Consider the following 17,693-nt stretch of genomic DNA (forward strand, 5'->3'; position numbering starts at 1 on the left):
TTATCTTGTTGACTTAAGGGTGGACATTCCCAATCGCCTCTCCATCAGCACCACTAAGTTTTAGGCTAAATTCATGCTCTTATGCTCTTAAAAAAAAAGCCACAGGATCAGGTTTTAATGGACATCTTGCTGGATCGATTTAAAGCACAGATCAAGACGGGGACGCTGCTCTTTTAGATCAGAGAGTTGAAGCTCTCTGGGTTTGTTGTCTCGGAGGTGGTGGAAATAGTGAAAGGTCTGATGGAGAAAAAACAGGTTTACATGTTTATCTTCCTCTTTGCAAGTCTATTTTGCTCTTGTGACATCATCACCACCCGCCGTCGCCTGCGTCTGTCCCACGGTTGCCATAACGACTGTCACCAGGACACCAACTCCTGCTCATGGCTCAACACCCCACTTTCTTTCTCTTTCTCCCCCTTTTCTTTTCTCCCATTTTTATTTCTTCTCATTTATGCCTTTCTCTTTTTACTCTTCTGGTCATCATTGCTTTACCTTCACCTCTCTCCTCTTAATGCAGTCTTTGTGTCAGTGCATTTTTATTCACTCTTTTTCTGAGAAGTTTGCTCGAGTTGCTTTCGACCACCTACTTTAAAGTTTATCATCTCTCGTCCTCCGCTCTGTTCTTCTTTAAAGCATTCACATTCTTTCTTTTTTGTGTGTCTTGTGGGTTGTGGGTTGACACCTTTCATGCAAGAAATGCAGCAGATGTGCTTTACAAGAAAGACATTAAATGCACCAAGTGCCTCACATCAAAACACATAAAAGACATAATGAAACCTGCATGTAAAAATAAAATCAAATCAGAATAGAATACACAGAATGCATCTTCAAATGGATAAAATCTACTTGATAATGTTAGTAAAAGCAAGATAAAATAAGGATAAAATACACTGTAAAAACAAGGATGCATGTTTCAGCAGCATATAGAGAGAGAAAGTAAAATAAAAGAACATACATAGTAGTAATAAAACAAGTGTGAGTTTAGTAGACATGTCATAACATCTTCACAAATAGAATATGGAAATGTATGAAGTATGGTTTGAAGTATTATGAGCACTTACAAAAATAACAGAAGAAAATTTCAATTTGTCGATTCATTAAAACGTAAAACGTATTAAAACGTAAAAATATCATTACAGTTCAAGGTTGTTAATATCGCAATCATCATCAAAACACTTAGCATCTGATACCTGAATTCTTTTGAGAAATTTTGGTGAAGAACAGAAAGTGATGTTTTTTTATATTTTTGTTTTTGTTTTTTAAATGGCAGATAAAGTTAAAAATGTAGTTTGCTTCTCACTTTTAGTTTTCTCTCAGTAGATGTTTAAGGTCGTCATGGAGATTGCATAACAGACATTCATGTTGATGCAGGTATTTTTACAAGTCGTCACCTAAGTTTTTCCAAGCATGTATAAAATTCGGATTTCTGATAAACAGACATTCATGTTGATGCAGGTATTTTTACAAGTCGTCACCTAAGTTTTTCCAAGCATGTATAAAATTCGGATTTCTGATAAACAGACATTCATGTTGATGCAGGTATTTTTACAAGTCGTCACCTAAGTTTTTCCATACATAATCGTGGACTGGAAGTCGACGATTATCTATAATAGTTTTATCAGATGTGTGTGTGTGTGTGTGTGTGTGTGTGTGTAGGAGAGAATCTGTGTGAACAGATTGAGATGTGTGTGCTGCATGTTATTGGCTCTCTGAGCTCAGATGAGGCTGTTCTGAGGTTAGTCACATCTTTCATAAGACATACACGCACACACACATGTACACACACACACACACATGCTAATCAATCCTGATATAAAATTAGTTGTATTTCGCTAAATGTATCTGTATTGTCTTTCTCTATTCTGAGGCGACCCTGAGGTTTGTCTGGGTGTGGGTGTGGGTGTTGATGTGTGTGTGTGTGTGTGTGTGTGTGTGTGTGTGTGTAGGAGAGAATCTGTGTGAACAGATTGAGATGTGTGTGCTGCATGTTATTGGCTCTCTGAGCTCAGATGAGGCTGTTCTGAGGTTAGTCACATCTTTCATAAGACATACACGCACACACACATGTACACACACACACACACATGCTCTGACTCCAGAGAGCAGGAGGGTAATAGTCTGTTAATTAGCCTGTTGCTCCCCCGCCTGCATGTAGGCGTGGGTAAGCAGAGTACACTCTCACTCTCTCTCTGAAGAAAAACAAGTAAACATGTTTCCTCCCACGAATGTTACAGACACCTGGTGGTTTAATCAGCGACAAGATGCATCATTCCATCAAAACTGTACCGGTGGAACAACAGGTAGTTCTTTTGAAAGGGGGATTGTGGGCGAATTTTTCACGTCCAACTTCCAACAGCCAACCATAACTGAAAAAAGTTAGAGGGGAGCAAACACCTGATGAACAGAAGGAAGGATGATCATCTTTGTCCACAATGTTTTACTGACATTTGTTTTTTGATACATACACAGCAATCTCAAAAACTTTTCTTCCAACAATATATAGATATAGCTGGGGAGCACAGTGCAGCATTTGACAGTTAAAGACATAGAAAGTTTTTTTCTGGAGTTGGAAATATTGAAGATATTGAACTTAGACTTCTGAGGTAAAAGGAAAAACATAAGTTTAAATGCAAACCAATGTTCGCTTGTGTCTGCTGGTTGTTTATAGCAACTTTCTGCCAACAAAAACTACTAACAGATGGGGTGTAAATAGAATCTAAATGCTCTTTTGAGCCACATCTGGCCCAGAAGCAACTTTCGAGTCACCCAGTATACACAAATCTGACACACCAGCATGAGTTAATGTGTAAACTACATATAGTGTCCTGAAGTAGCTAATGAGCAAGCTGTCTCTCTTCCTTCTCATCTCTGTTTAGTTACTCGTGCAGTTCGGGCAGGATATATGGATTTGTATAGCAACACTGCCAATCATATCTTTAACAAAGCGGTGTTTCCTCATGTGATGGCTTGGTAGCATCACAATATCTGAGCTGCCGTCAAATAGTCAAAAAATATGTTCTAGGTCGTTTTCTAAACACCATGACCTCAGTGAAAAACATCATGAGGTTTGAGGCAAGTTAAGGTGAGGTGAGGTGAGGTGAGGTGAGGCAAGGTAAGGTAAGGTGAGGTGAGGTGAGGTGAGGTAAGGTAAGGTAAGGTGAGGAGGTGATGAGATGAGAGTGTTGTATTGATTTGGGTTATTGCCCTTGAATTGGTTTTATGCATTGATAGCTCTTTAATATTCTGTTCCTTCACTTAATGATGGTCTTGGGTCAGATATGTGAGTGTCACTGTCTTAATTTAAAAGCAGAATGAAATCCATTTTTTATTTTGTTACTACATTCATTTGCATTTGTTTAAAATTTGTGTGTTACCAAAGGTTTAAAAAATAAAAAAAAAGTTTCAAACAGGCTGCTAAAAAATGTCTGGCCTCCTATTTATTCCCTGTTTTTAAAATCTGACCCAATTGAATTTGTTATTAAATAGGCCTGTTTAAGAAAGCTGAAATTAACAGACCATTCACATAGTTAGAATTCAGCAATGATGGTATCACACCCGATGGGGTGTAAGATCTAAAAATGTTTGTGAGGGGAAAAGGTGTTACCTTCAGTGTATTAGAGCAGATTTCACTCCACTACTATGATCATCCTGAGGGGGTCTTTTCAGCCCCAATGCCAAGCCGAGTCTATTGATAATGGATATCTGCCAATAACGAGTCCCATCCGATACTTATATCAACGTATATATTATATTAAATATACTTATGTTATATTAAGGACACGCTGATGTTAGGACAGGACAACAGCTTACTCCTGGACGTCAGCACAACTAAGCAGATGATCGTGAATGCTGCACACTGACTAAGTCATAAATGAAATGATAAATGGACTTTCACTTGTATAGCGCTTTTCTAGTCTTTTTAACCACTTGAAGCACTTACACACAACTTGTTATAATCACACACTTTCACACACTGGTGGCTAACACACAAGGTGCCACCTGCTACTCAGTTTTTAACCATTCACACACACTCACACAGTGATGGAACAGCCATCAGGAGCAATTTGGGGCTCAGTATCTTGCCCCAAGGATACTTTAACATGTTTACTGAGGGAGCAGGGGATCAAACCGCCAACCTTTCGACAACCTGCTCTACCACCTGAGCCACAGCTGCCAGTGGGAAAGGAGAGGCAGAGACTGTTTTGCCTTAAACGCCTGAGGAAATTCCAGGTAATCCCTCAAATACTGAGGAATTTCTAGCCGAACATACTATAGGATTTTCACACCCGGCACTGCAAGAATAAAGCTAGGAGAATCAATAAGGATCCCAGCCACCAAGATAAAGGCCTTTTCTTTCTTTTGAGGCTAGGAAGAACATAGACAACCAGATACACCAGGCCACCAGTGAGAGAGGAGGAGCCTCTACCCTCAGGCCAATAGGCCTTTGACCTGCCACAGCCAACGTTTGTCTTTTAAGTGGTGAAAGAGCAAGTTCAGGAAATCTGTGTATTTTCAAGTATCAGAGCTCACTCACCTCACTGAAAAAAAGTCAGTAACAGGCACATCCAATTAATTTTTCTTATTCTCACACACACTCAAATTTTCATTTGTACACATCAAAATTTAGTCGCTTTTACACAGAGATCGTGCTATAGTGCCGCAACAATTCCCTTCTTTACAGTGCCCCTGCATTTTTACAGAGAACCGAACGATAGTGGTGTCTTTCTGTTCAACTGTGTGATTATACGCAAGTGAAAGAGGCGCAACGGGCGTGAAATGTAAGACGACAGTGTCAGCATCTAGTCTGACATATATGCGTCAGCAGCTTGCTTAACAACAACAATGGCCTAACATGTCACCAATTGTTTACTTTCTTTTTGCCCAGAGGGTAAGGAGCTCCCGCCTCTCATTGTTTTAAAAGTTTACAGACATTTACGAAAGCTCTTCTTCCCCTTTGAATTAGCCACTAATTGCTGAAAGCAGCTTTTTAAATCTCCCACAGTATCCCAAAATAATGCTTAATCGAAACGTCACACCCTTGTTGCCTATGGTCATGTTTTACTGGGTTTATATTTTACACAGACCTCATTTCGGGGCTGTTACTTCCTGCGTTACCAGCTCAGAGGTGAGACAACTCTGTCCTCATTTCCCACAATTGGATGTTATACACAGAACAGCAAGGCGGCATAACGGCATGATATTCTTGCCTTGAACTGGCAGTGTAAATGCGGCTAATTACTTTAGCCAAGACAATCATTGAAATATAATATAATATAATAAAATTGGATACGGTTAAACATAAAATTTGATAAAAAGAATCACTGTGATCAAATTCTCAGTAGTCTTTCTCCTCTGACATTGTCGTGTAGAAGAACAACAAAAAAAAACTCTTTCATAACAGTGTGTGTGCAAGTGTTTGTGTGAGTGTGTGTGCGTGCGTGTATGACCTGATTAAGGGCTGCACAGAGTGAAGTGTAGGTGGTGATACAGTAACACCAGCTGGTCCACATACTGACACACCAGACTGCCAGATCATACTGAGTGTGTGTGTGAGAAAAAAGATGAGGTTTTGTGTGTGTGAGCAGACTTCAGATCAGGTAACATTCTGCCTCAAAGTCAAACGGGGTCAGAGTAGATAAAATAAGTCATCAGTGAAGCCGCCTGCCACCTGCGTTTTGACTCGTGTTAGCTGTGGACTGTAGAGTCAGAGCTGACGTGTGTCGTTGACATGGGCTCATGGGCTCTCTTTTTAGAAACAGTGAGGAGAGGAGAATCCCTGATCTGAGTCTCTGGTGGGTGAGTTTTCTGAACCACACTGATCAACCCACAGACTCATACACTCATGCTTTATACTTTATATTCTGCTAGTAATAGAAGCAAAAGGAGGATGATAACAGGGCGGATATGATCCTTACAAATCCAAACATTTGTTGGTAAATACTTAACTATTGAGCTGAAAAGCTTTGGATTTATTATGGATTTGTTTTACTCTAAAATGTTAGCATTCTCTATAAATCTGGGGCTTTAAATAATGTAGAAGTTCAATAAAAACAAAACAAAAAAAATCCAAATCATTCTAGTCATGTATTTTCACCAGTTTTGTGATTATTACAAAACCTTTTTTATAACACGATTATTTTTTATAACAAGGCTTGCTTTGGGCCAGTGGTGCGGCTGCCATACAATGGCCCAAATATCATATTTGTAAGTAGTTAAAGTAATTTATTACACTTTACTCATTGTCAAGTGGCTCATTATTAGTTAGAAATATAACATTAAATTTTACATAATCCCACATATGTAAACACAGAAAAAGGCTCAGGAGAATCAAGATGCAGTCGGCGATAACTGCTTAAAATAATAACAATATATCAAACAACATAAAAGAGGGTGGACATTCTAACATTGCATAGTGTAGATATTATTTGCCTCAAAATAATTTGTCAATGGGCCTAAATAATATTAATATTAGTAATATACAACACTGGATTGTTGTCACCGTAAGATAGTGGCAGACTAAAAATGAAGAAAAAAACAAACACTTAAGCACTGTATATTTAGTGAATAAATGGGTCAAACACACTAAAACAAACAAACGCTAGTCAATCAATCACCAAACTACAGCTTTACAACAGTCTCGTCCAGCTTATACGATGTGTTTATCACTAAAATAATTGTCATACCTCGCGATGAGTAGTCCCTAAAATCTGACAACCTGTTCCTCCTCAGAGTCTGCACAGACTGCCCGAGCTAAAGAGTTTCTCCACTGGACAGCAGCGCTGTTTTCAGCACGTTTGATTTTTTTATATCTACCCATTATGCAGATATTTGAAGAACTTATGTAACTCAAGTTATGACATAATTGTTTGATAAGTAACTGCAGCATCACTGACAAATGTTATGTGATAACAGTATTTCATTTGAACCTCTGATTATCTAAAGCATGGACAAGAAATCCTTTCATTTTAAATCTGCACAACAGCTACTAAACTGCTTTTCTTTACTATTATCTAATAATTCATTCATTGAGCCTTGTAGAATTTCTGTTATCTTGGTTTTGAAGGACATCATTGGTAAATGTGAACCAGGGCTCTAGTTTGCTCTCTTTTTGCTCTAAAACGCCTTCAGTGTTGATTAGACAGCAGCAAACATTGCATCTGAGTTGAGGTCATGGAAGTCGCTCCAAACATTACAGTCAGTTAGCTTTCTGTGATGGGATTGGTTCGTTGTCAAGGAACGTAACTTGTTGATAAGGTGATTAAGTTTCCTTTTGTTTTTTCCTCAGAAGCAGTAGACAAAAATACAAGTCTGGTTAAAAATGACATTCTTCTCTCTCTGTTGGTCAATGTAGGTTATGTAAACAGTGAAATGTGAGCTTTCCTTCCTCACAGGAGGAGGTGTGGCTGGATACCAGAACTGTGGTAGTGTGGCAAAGGTGAATGTGTGTGTGTGTGTGTGTATGTGTGTTCATGCTTCACCCAGCAGTCCTCGCCTCACATTGCTGTTGTCACCGCCTCCTCTTATCTCCTCCCCCACCTCAGTGTTTCTCACTCCGCAGCCCCTCCCCCAAGCTCCGTAGCAATGTTGGTTAATATATGTAGCCATGTGACACTGCTAGGCTCTCACCTTCCACCCTGTGTGTGTGTGTGTGTGTGTGTGCGTGTGTGTGTGTGTGTGTGTGTGTGTAATCCCATACCACCAACGAGGGTTTAAATGGGTCTTGGAGTTCACAGGATTGTTTTGAAACAGACCCCTCCCCTCATTATCACTGACTATTCTTTCCTAATATTTTTTCTTACTCATTGCATCATCATTTCACTTTTTTGACTTTTTTTGACCTCAGCTTACTATTTCGTACCTCTTCTGTTATCCTTTCTCTCCTTCCTTTCTTTCTTTTCTCCAAGGTTATTGATGCACTTTTCTGTCTTTCTCCCATCTTTCATGCGTATCTTCCACCTTTTTCTCACCTTGGTGTATGTATATATATATATCTACATAGACAGATAGATAGATAGATAGATATTCTTCGCTGTTCCTCTCGCCATCCTCAGCTTTGATGGTTTTTCACATTAACATGTTGCGGAAATTTACTGTCTGTGGCATTTGGGGTGTTTATGATGTGTTTATTGGTGTTTACGACGTGCGATACCATCCAGTGAAGCCAAACAAGAATTTTCCAAAGCGTGCACTGACCAGAAAGTAGTAGCACATGACTTTATTCATCTCTGCTTCTTTTTGCCCTTTTTTTAACCTTCTCTCTCTCTTTATTTTATTTTCTTCAGTTCCTTCCCTGCTTTTCTATATCCTTATTACACTCAGCACAGTCATAGGTAGGCCTAAGTAGTTGCTCAGATTTAAATCATATATTATCATTTTAGGTTTCTGTGTGTATGTATATATGTGTGTGTATTGTATAATTGCAAGCTAACTTTTGCATGTTCACAATAATGTAATATCCAAGAGATAAAAAAAGCTTTTTATTTTAATATTGAAGCCTGAAAATTAGACAAAGTTTACTTTAATTTTTAAACTGAACTAAAATGTAAATAAATGTATTTTGATATTTTTGGAAATTCTAAGGTTTTGACAAATTAACAGGAAAATCTCACAATATATCAGGCATTTACAGTCCATCAAACCACCATGCTTAAATGTTAATGCCGACAACAACAATTAATTTAACACAAATAACATGAGTATTTAACATAATTTAACATAAAGTTTCACATAGATACTGTAGAATTTACTTGTCCTGCAGAACTTACTAGTTTAAAATGAACAACGCTTGATTTGAGAGACCTTAACAGCTTGTAAGTTATTCTATACCTCAGTCTGTCAGACTTAGGATGGTGATTAATGTTGGGATTTATATATGGACAACAAAACTTTGTCCAAGAATGATGACTTTGGCTGGTTACACCCCTCCTCTTTCAGTTTAAATCAGTTTCTCTTTTCTTTCTTTTCATTCCCACAATTTTGTCTTCACACTCTCAAATTTCAGACAGTCTCAAAGGATTTGATATCTTTCTGTGTGTCAGTTATTGTTGATAAAGTCATGACCTTTGCAAGATTCCAGTGAAATGACCACATAATAGGAAGACCAGAAGCTGAAATAAAGACTCTTTCTTTTCTCTCTTTTCTCCCTTTTCCCATCTTTTATTCCTCTTTCTGTGTGTCTGACGATCTCTTCCTGGTTGAACCCCATTACCCCTGTTACCTAAGTCAGCCTCTCTGGAGGGGCGTGACTTGCTGACATCACACTCACTCCTGTGTCAGTTGGCGAGGGGGGAGGGGAAAATGAGAGGGAAGAGGAGGAGGAAGTAGACAGGAAAACCAGCACAAGCGGGGGGTTTTCTACACACGACAGGCTGGGGCAGCTTTTAAGCGACTCATTGTTTTGTAATTGTCCCAATGGCCTTCTGTCCTCACTGGAGCACCGATAGAGCTGCGAAACGGGACCAGAGCTAGATGTAGGGAGCCTCGCACACACACACTCTCTCTCATACACACTTTGACACGCTCGGTTTGGACGGGACACTGAGGAAGTGTGTTTGCAGCATGTAGGAGGAACACACAAAAGCTGGAGTAAGTTTTTAGAAAGTGTAGAGGAGGCATGGATCTCTCACCAGAGTAGGAGACAAAAAACTACTTACAAGCACATGACATGGGTGAGTAGCTTAAACCTTGTTCAATGTGTGACTCTGGTTAGTTGACATAGTTTAGTTTTCACACATCTGTTTTCTCTCATGTCTCTCAGTACCAATATCTCCTCTGCTGTCAGTCTTCTTCTCAGTGCATGTATTCAGGCAGCACTATCACACTGACCTACATGTGGTGCAGTGCCAAGTCTGTGGCCCAGGCCACTCAGGCAGAGCAAAGCTAAAAGGTTTCATAAGGCATGTTATGAAATAGATGCAATAGTTGTCGTTGTTCCCCCCCCAAAAAAAGTATCCTCGTCTCAAATCACAATGATGTTAATGCAAGTTTACTTGGATAAAACTTCATTTTTGTTGGCAAAATTTCCTCTTTTTACGCAGAAACTGGCATGAAGACTACAGCTATGTGGACAGTGGCTGTTTCTAGAACATGCCTTAACAAAATTTGATCTTTTATTCCATTCACAATCAGTTTTGATAATATAAGTAGCTTTAATTATTGGAGCAATGAGCCACTTACTTCAGGGAGAAGTGTCTGCTTTGTACGTTCTCATAACAGCGTTCAACTTTAACCATAAATTGTTAACAAATTGAATAAATCCGAAGAATTCAGACAAACATGCTTTTGGACATGTTGTACTCTCTTCCTGAATAACTTCCAGTTTGCTGTTGTACTTGTTCTACAGCATTTATGTTAACTGACCTATAAGCATAGTTCAGAGCAGATCTATAATTCAGTTTTGGGGCAGGATTGTCTGCACACAGTTATCAAAATGGAGGTAGCTGAGCCAGTGGCAAGCAGGGAATGGTGCAGATTTCCGAAACCGGATTTTGGTGCTGGTGATGAAATTCTGATATCAGTGTTAACTGCTGTATAAGTGCAATGCAGAGCTCTGGCAGTTAGCTAGCGTGTCATATATGCTCGGCCGAGCTGTCTATCAAACCAAACACAGATTACAACACACATAGCAGGAGCGAAACTTCATAAAGATTGTGGAAAAACTTCTTTAAGACTTAAATTTACTCTAATGTGAGAGTTAGTCCAGCCATGTCTCCTAGAAATTACATTTATATACAAAACATTTCAAACAGCAAATATGTTTTGAGGGAAACGTAATGCCAAGCTAATTACTTTTTCTTTATATATAGTGAGGAAATGTTGATGACATCGCGTATCTGGCAAGTTGCAAAATGTTCAGTGACAACATATTTTAGTTGTTTACTGCCTAAACCGGCAATCTTGCAAGCCACTATTTACTAGTAGTGACTACAGCATTTTTTATTTCCTGATGACATTTTCTATTAACACTTAACCAGAATCACAGTCAAGTGTTTTTCTTGTTTAACGACAGAAAAGGGTACATAAACAAACGTGGATTCACAATTTTGACCTTTATACATCTGCCAAACACCTTGACTACTTCCCTGTGAAACCAGAGCGGTATATAAATGTCGTGTTTGACTGAGAGTTTTCTTTGAACATAACCCAGGCGACGATTATATTGTCACCAGAACATAACTATGAAAACTATTTTGTGAATGTAGTTTCAAGGAGTCAGGGTTGTTTAGTCTGGGGCTAAAGTTACTTCTAATGCAGAGATGGATATGGTATGGGTTAGGGAGTTTTTTTTAAATCTGGTTTCAATTATTGTTATGATGACTGCTGATATTGTAGTTTCATGAGTAACATGTTGGCTGTTTTGAGCAGGGGCAGATCTCTTTCAGTAACAATGGGAGGTTGTGAGTGCTTTGCTTTTTTAAGCTGTGTTTGACACACCAGAAGAAAGACTAAGTTTAGTGTAAATTACCTTTAAAATACAGTGTTTGCTCAAAAACATCAACGTCTCACCACCAAGGATTACCATGTACTTGGTTTCACAATGAAAGATTTTGCATGGGTTGTGCAACTTTAAAGTCTTTTGGAGTCAGTGTGCAGGTGTTTCCGTGACCTTGATACAAATTTCTGCGACCGCATTCCTCCTCTGTGCCCTTCATTCTGCCGCACGCACGCACAGATAAAGATTTAAAATAAAGATTTAAAATAAAGATTTGAACACACACACACACAAACACACACATATAGGCTACACATACAGGCTGCCTGTCTGGGTCACTGGGGCTCCACCTTTGTTGTATACAAGCGCTCATGTGTGAGAGGAAGTACCGGTTTGATGAAGTACTCCAAACAATGAAATTCTTGTCAGGACAGCTAGTCGTTTGTGTTTCTATGAAATTCAATCTGGTTTAACTGAAAATCTGTCACATTTTTATACTTTCAAACATTTTTTAAGCAGTTTTCTGTATAAGTGATCTTTCATACCATCCAAAGACAAACATAGTTGTGGTATTTGCATTTAAAAAACATTTTCTGGAATCACTTTTTGTGTTACTGACCAACAAACATACTAACAGGCGGCATGACAGTGTGGGCAACTGCTTCCGTACATGCTCCGTATTCCTCAGTGTGTTATGGAGGATAGGTTTTTTTTCTTTTAGTTAAGGGGAGGGGGGGGGATGAGGGATGATCAGCCGTAGGAGTCCCCCTCAGCAGGGCCCCAGCTCCAGCATGAAGGGTTATGTAAGTTTTTCAGCTGCCAGCCCTCCTGCCTGCCTTAGCCTCACATTCACATTGAGCAGAGAGGACCACGCACAACGGTCTGCTAGTAGTCAGTGAGTCAGTCAGTCACTGAGGCAGTAGATTAAAGAGCAGCCGAGTGTAAAACGAGGCTGAGCAAAGGAGAAAACACCTCCTGTTTACTTCTTTTTCAAGTTTTTCTTTGAGGCGGTTTAGGGAGTTTGACAGGGAGTTCCAGAGCAAGAGATAAAAGAGGAGAGGGCAAAGGAAAGCAGAGAAGACCGGCTCTTCTCTTTTACTCGATAACCATGCTACTCCTGGACGAATCAGAGTCATTCGCAGGTAGGTGACATCATGAACGTGACCCTTGTGGTAGGGTTTCCAAATGCATTTTGAGGAAAGGGTTAGAAAGTTTGCAAGAAACAGGAGAGACAGGGAGAGAAATCTGGAAGTAGCATAGAGAGGATATACAGGGGGTGCAAAGAGGTTTAACATGGGGCAATGCTTCAAGGAACAGAAAGAAGTGCTGTGCAGAAAGCAGCCGAATATGAAATTCATCTTATGAAATAATGAGCACGCCCAGCAGCATCCTGTTAGAGAAAAGCAGCATGGATGAAAACTAGAGAGGAGATGAATGTGGGATTAAGAGGACATGATGAGCAGAAAAAATACAACTTTGATATTTTTAAAACCCTCAGAAGTGTCTACAACATGCAGCAATAGTTGATTGACGCCTGTTACGTTACTTAATGTTGTTGTGTAACACTGAATCCATACCTACTTAGCATGCACATTTCATCTTTCTTCCTCTCTCCCTTTTTTTTCTCTCTGCACTTCTACCTTTTATTAATTTCCCTTCTCTCAGTCATAGTCATCCATATCCTCTCCCTGTGTGCGCTTTAACCCATTTTCTCCTTTTTGTCGGTCAGCCCTCCCTCCATCTTTTAGCCGGCATCTCCCACGCGTGCCCAGCTGCCTCACTTGCGTTGTTGTCTCAGGCCCGCTTCTCCCATTGGCTGTTTCTACGGTTACCTAAACCAATGCCGTTGCGTGATTGGTAGATCGGGGCAGGATTGGGCCACGCTGTAAGTGTGAGCATGTGGAGGCAGGAAAACAAATGGTTCAACAGACCAGTGGGTTAGGGGGGTAAGCGCGTGAGGAGGCAGGCAGGGACAGAGCGCCGCCGCAGTCTGCAGTTTATCTGGATGAATGAAAGTACACTCTTTGAGGAAAAGTTAAAATACACAGCAAGGCACTTTGTATCAGTGCTTGTGGGAATGTTTTGTGATGAAAAATTTTGGAGGTCGGTGGTGTGGTTTTTCTCTCGAAAAACCTCATCCCTAGTACCCCAGTAAGTCCAAGGTTGTGTGTGTTTTCTCCTGAAAGGGATGGTAGACCTGAGTTTGCCACAGATGAGGCTCTTGATTTCACTCTGCTGGAAGGAGAGTTGCCCCTCTCTCAGCTGTTGGTTAAATGATTTAACAACAAATTTGACTCTTGAAACACTCACATATATTCTGAGACAGAAAGAGAAAGACTCTTGAGAGATGTTTTTGGAATTTTGATGATGTTGAAAAGATGATGACCTCAAAGAAGCATCGTAATTGTAAGACGGAGGTGACGATCCTAAACTAGTTTGTGCTCATATTCTCTTATTTGCAGAAGCCTGTTTTTATATTAATGTAATTTCTATTTTAGTTTTTCATGTCCAATTGTTTACTGTAAGGTTTGCCTTATTTATTTTTTGTTTGTTTGTGGATTCACAATGACTCACAGATGCAGACCCTCAGATGGTAAAAGATGATTAGGTGGATTAAGGTCATGAGTCTGATCTTTGGCCCCAAAAAACCTCTCTTGCATTGTTTTCCTGTTGCATTGTACTGAACGTCCTTCAGTGTTCATTCAATATAGATGGGAACACTCAAGTTAAAGCCACAACACTTAGAGTCATTGTTTCATTTCAAATCCAGTGTGCCGGAGACAAAACAATGTAACTTTCTAACTGAAGGTTAGAAAAGCAGTTAAAACTTATTTATCCTTGGGCTGTAGATTACGTAACAATGTAACTGCTGTCGAATAGTTGAAGAGTTCAAACAAAGATGTGTCATAGTCAGCACTTGGACTTGTTATGCTGTATAAACAGGTTATCAGTACTTTCACCTACGAGGTTATGTTTCTGATTCTGTGTCTGTGTCTCAGCAAGATTACAAAAAAATTACTGACCCGATTTTCATAAAAGCTGATGGAAGGGTATAGCATATGCCAAGGAAGACGCCATTAAACGTCCGAGCAGATCTGAATCAACGGGCAGATAAACAAATTTTCACTTTTCACTTTTTCATTTAACACTGTAAGATAGGGCATTAGGCCTTGACAGAGGTCTGCACTCTCCGAGTGCACATCTTGTTAGTTCTGGTTTTGCACCGGGTGCACCATGTTCCACTTTGTGTGCCTCTTGCTGTGTTGGCATGAATAGCGTTCACTGGGATCCTTTTATGAAGAAATGGCCGATGTCTGCATGCTCGTAATTCTTGGGATAGCGCTGAGTGTTTGTCTCGTTGTGGAAAGAGACACTAGATTCCTTGTCATCGGTGCAAACGTGGCATGGTGCATAGTGATAAAAGCTAAAAGAACACACTGTCCTCCCTCAAAGCTATTGTACAGGGTGTGTTTGTGTGTGTGTGTGTGTTTTGGCACATCTTCCTGAGTGAGAACAATCTGTCCATCAGTGACGAAGTGCTTATTGTGGAAAGAAAAAAAAGTGCCACAGTTAAACCGCGGCAGCACCTCTGTGATACAATAAAGCAGGAAGGAGCTTTTTGTACTAGTTCTTTTTTTTTTTCTCGGCATGCTCTGTTTGGTTGTAATTGGCCTCGGCACGCAGGGCAGGACAACCTGTCCAGTTCAGACCAGCGCCGGGTCGAGCCAAACACCGGGAACACGTGTAGTCTGGATGCTTTCATAACACCACAGCTCAGAGGATGTAGGCTTCACTGGTTTGGCCACATGGCTCTCATTCCCAGTCCCCTGATGTCGCCTTTGTCAAACGTTTGGGTTTTTTGATCCCTCTGTTTTTGCCTGTCAGATCATATAGCTGCTCTTTGTTCCCCTTCAATGTAAATTTCCCCCTTTTATAAGTTGTCTTTGTTCAGCAACATGTTTTTTTTTTTCATCTCGGCACTGCACGATGCTATTCACTCTGTTCCCCCCCTCCCCTTTTCCTCTCTGCGTCTTCTCTTTCTGTTTGTCTCCTCCTCTGGCTTTTTAGTCTTATAGATTATAGATGTGATCCCCATAAATGCAGATTTTATCTCTATCTCTGTTTTTTTTCCCTCTCCTTGGCTGGTTTCTCTTGCTACAGCACATAAAAAAAATCCTCTGTCTTACCTTGTTCACCCTTCTCTCTGTCTGTCTCTCTCCGTCTCATTAAATGGCTGCAGTGCTGTATAGTGTTACATTACAATCACATTATTTCACTTGGCAACCAAATACCACCTGATTACAACAGCACCTTGTTACAAAACCTGTAGAGCCTTTATTTGTGCAAAACCTTACTTCTAAGATGATGATGGTTTATTATTTAACGTTAAAGCTTAAATATCTAACATATTACTTGCTGTTGTCCTCTCTGTCCTACAAGAAGTTACTGAATAGAAATTGTGTTGAAAATACATCACGGATGACAGAATGTTAAGTAATGTTTGACGTTCTCGTCCTACCGATGTGTACTAACAGCTGAATGATAACATCCATGATCACTTACCTACGGGCTGTCGAGAAAAGAGTGGCAAATTCCTGTTTCAGTGTTTCAAACAACAACACATATCAAAAACTTTTTGTCACAGGGTAGCTTGTAGAGGTAAAAAGTACAATCGTTTCATTCAGTTAAAGAAATTCATGGTCGCTGATAGATCATTTATTCATTTTATCTCCTAAGCTAAGCGATAACATATTCAGTATACTATCACAATACAGTGCTCTTTATGACACAGGGTGGCCAGGGGGGCCATGGCCACCCTGATAAATCCACTGGCTCAAAAACTAGCCCCCCTTCATGAAATAAAAATAATAATAACCAGAGGTCATTGTGTGGTGTATTTAAACGTGAGTAGACTTGATGCCAGTAATTTTTGTTGTTGTTGTTTCTAACACTTCTTATTGCTTACTCCCTCAAATTAAAGCTGTATATTTGTCTTTTGAGGAAAAGAACAATTACAAGGACCTATGTAAACAACAATTAATCTCCAGACATATGTATATACGAATACATATCACATTTTTGACAGGATTGTTGTGGAATTTAAAATGACACTTCGAAATGTTAAAGGAGCTGTGTGCAATATCTATGATTCAGAGTCTGAGCTGGGATCAAATGCACTCGGCTCGCAACATGGAGGTTGCTGATCCCGCAGCTAGCAGCTAACGGTGCTAACAACAATATGAGTGCTGACAGAGCTAACATCTGCAATGTGGGGAGCAACCATAGGGTGGGTGTTACACTTACCAGGAGTAACTGCTGTGTCAGCGCCGCAGAGAGCGCCAGCAATTAGCTAGCCAGTCTGATACACTCACATGGAATCACATGCACTAACATGCAAAAACAAACAAACCAACAAGCAAGCAATCAAGCAAAAAAACAGAGAAGCTCAGACTACAACACACACAGAGGGAGCATGACTTAATTCTCTGCTCATCACTACTGTATCTTTACATAACAAATAGCCATTTTCTGCCATATTAATGCTCTAAATGTATATACAGAACCTTTAACCATAAAATAAGAATTTATATCAGTGTGTGATTCTTCAATTTTCACAGTGACATACTTTTCCACTAGCCTATGTGAGATTTTCAGTGAGTTCATGGCCACCCCTGTGCAAAGTTTCTGGGAGCACCATTGTTTTTAACTACCAGGTACATGTGCCAGTATTGAAACACCCTATCGTAACTCAAGTAACTTATACTTTTACACATGCAGTTCAGACAACGAGATACTCTTAGTCTGATAAGGCACCAACAGATTCAGAGTAAAATGCCTGTGAGTAGTACGATGACAGACATTTTTGCGGAGCTTTAAAGGTTTTGATGGTTTGGCTTTAAGTAGGTCAGATTTCTCTGAGGCTGAAAGTATGCGCAGAGTCCCGAATGCTGCCAGGGTTTATATAACAGGCTATAGTATGACCAGTACTGTGGTAATGGATGGTAGCCTCCAGACGTGTGTTTGTGCTCCTCTTCCTCCTCCTACTCCTCCTCCTCCTCAGCAGCAGTGACACACTGGCCTACAAACAGAGCGTTGTACCTCACCTCACCCCTCTGCTGCTCTCGCTCTATCACACAGTCATTGTCTCTCGACCTTCTCTCTCTGCCTCTCTCTTCAGTCTTTGTCGTGTTTGTCTCACCTCCTCATCGTTCCTCTGAAACACACACACACACACACACACACACACACACACACACACACA

General features: G+C 40.0%; 1 protein-coding gene across 3 annotated transcripts in view; it reads left to right on the forward strand.

The window, feature by feature from the left end:
- The window catches only part of LOC121946567 (helicase ARIP4-like), a 78,203-nt gene that overhangs the window by 25,735 nt on the left and 34,775 nt on the right, over positions 1 to 17,693 (forward strand). Inside the window, exon 1 of one of the 3 annotated variants that reach the window (XM_042491190.1) lies at positions 9,519 to 9,668. The exons of 1 other annotated variant lie outside the window; for it this stretch is intronic. In XM_042491190.1, coding sequence (XP_042347124.1) covers positions 9,665 to 9,668 — 4 coding nt within the window. In that variant the 5' untranslated portion in view covers positions 9,519 to 9,664. Of the gene's footprint in view, positions 1 to 9,518; positions 9,669 to 12,295; positions 12,574 to 17,693 lie in introns of those variants that run through there. One more of the 3 variants, XM_042491189.1, reaches the window with a different exon arrangement.

The sequence above is a fragment of the Plectropomus leopardus genome, chromosome 8, assembly GCF_008729295.1.
Source record: "Plectropomus leopardus isolate mb chromosome 8, YSFRI_Pleo_2.0, whole genome shotgun sequence".
Lineage (NCBI taxonomy): Eukaryota > Metazoa > Chordata > Actinopteri > Perciformes > Serranidae > Plectropomus > Plectropomus leopardus.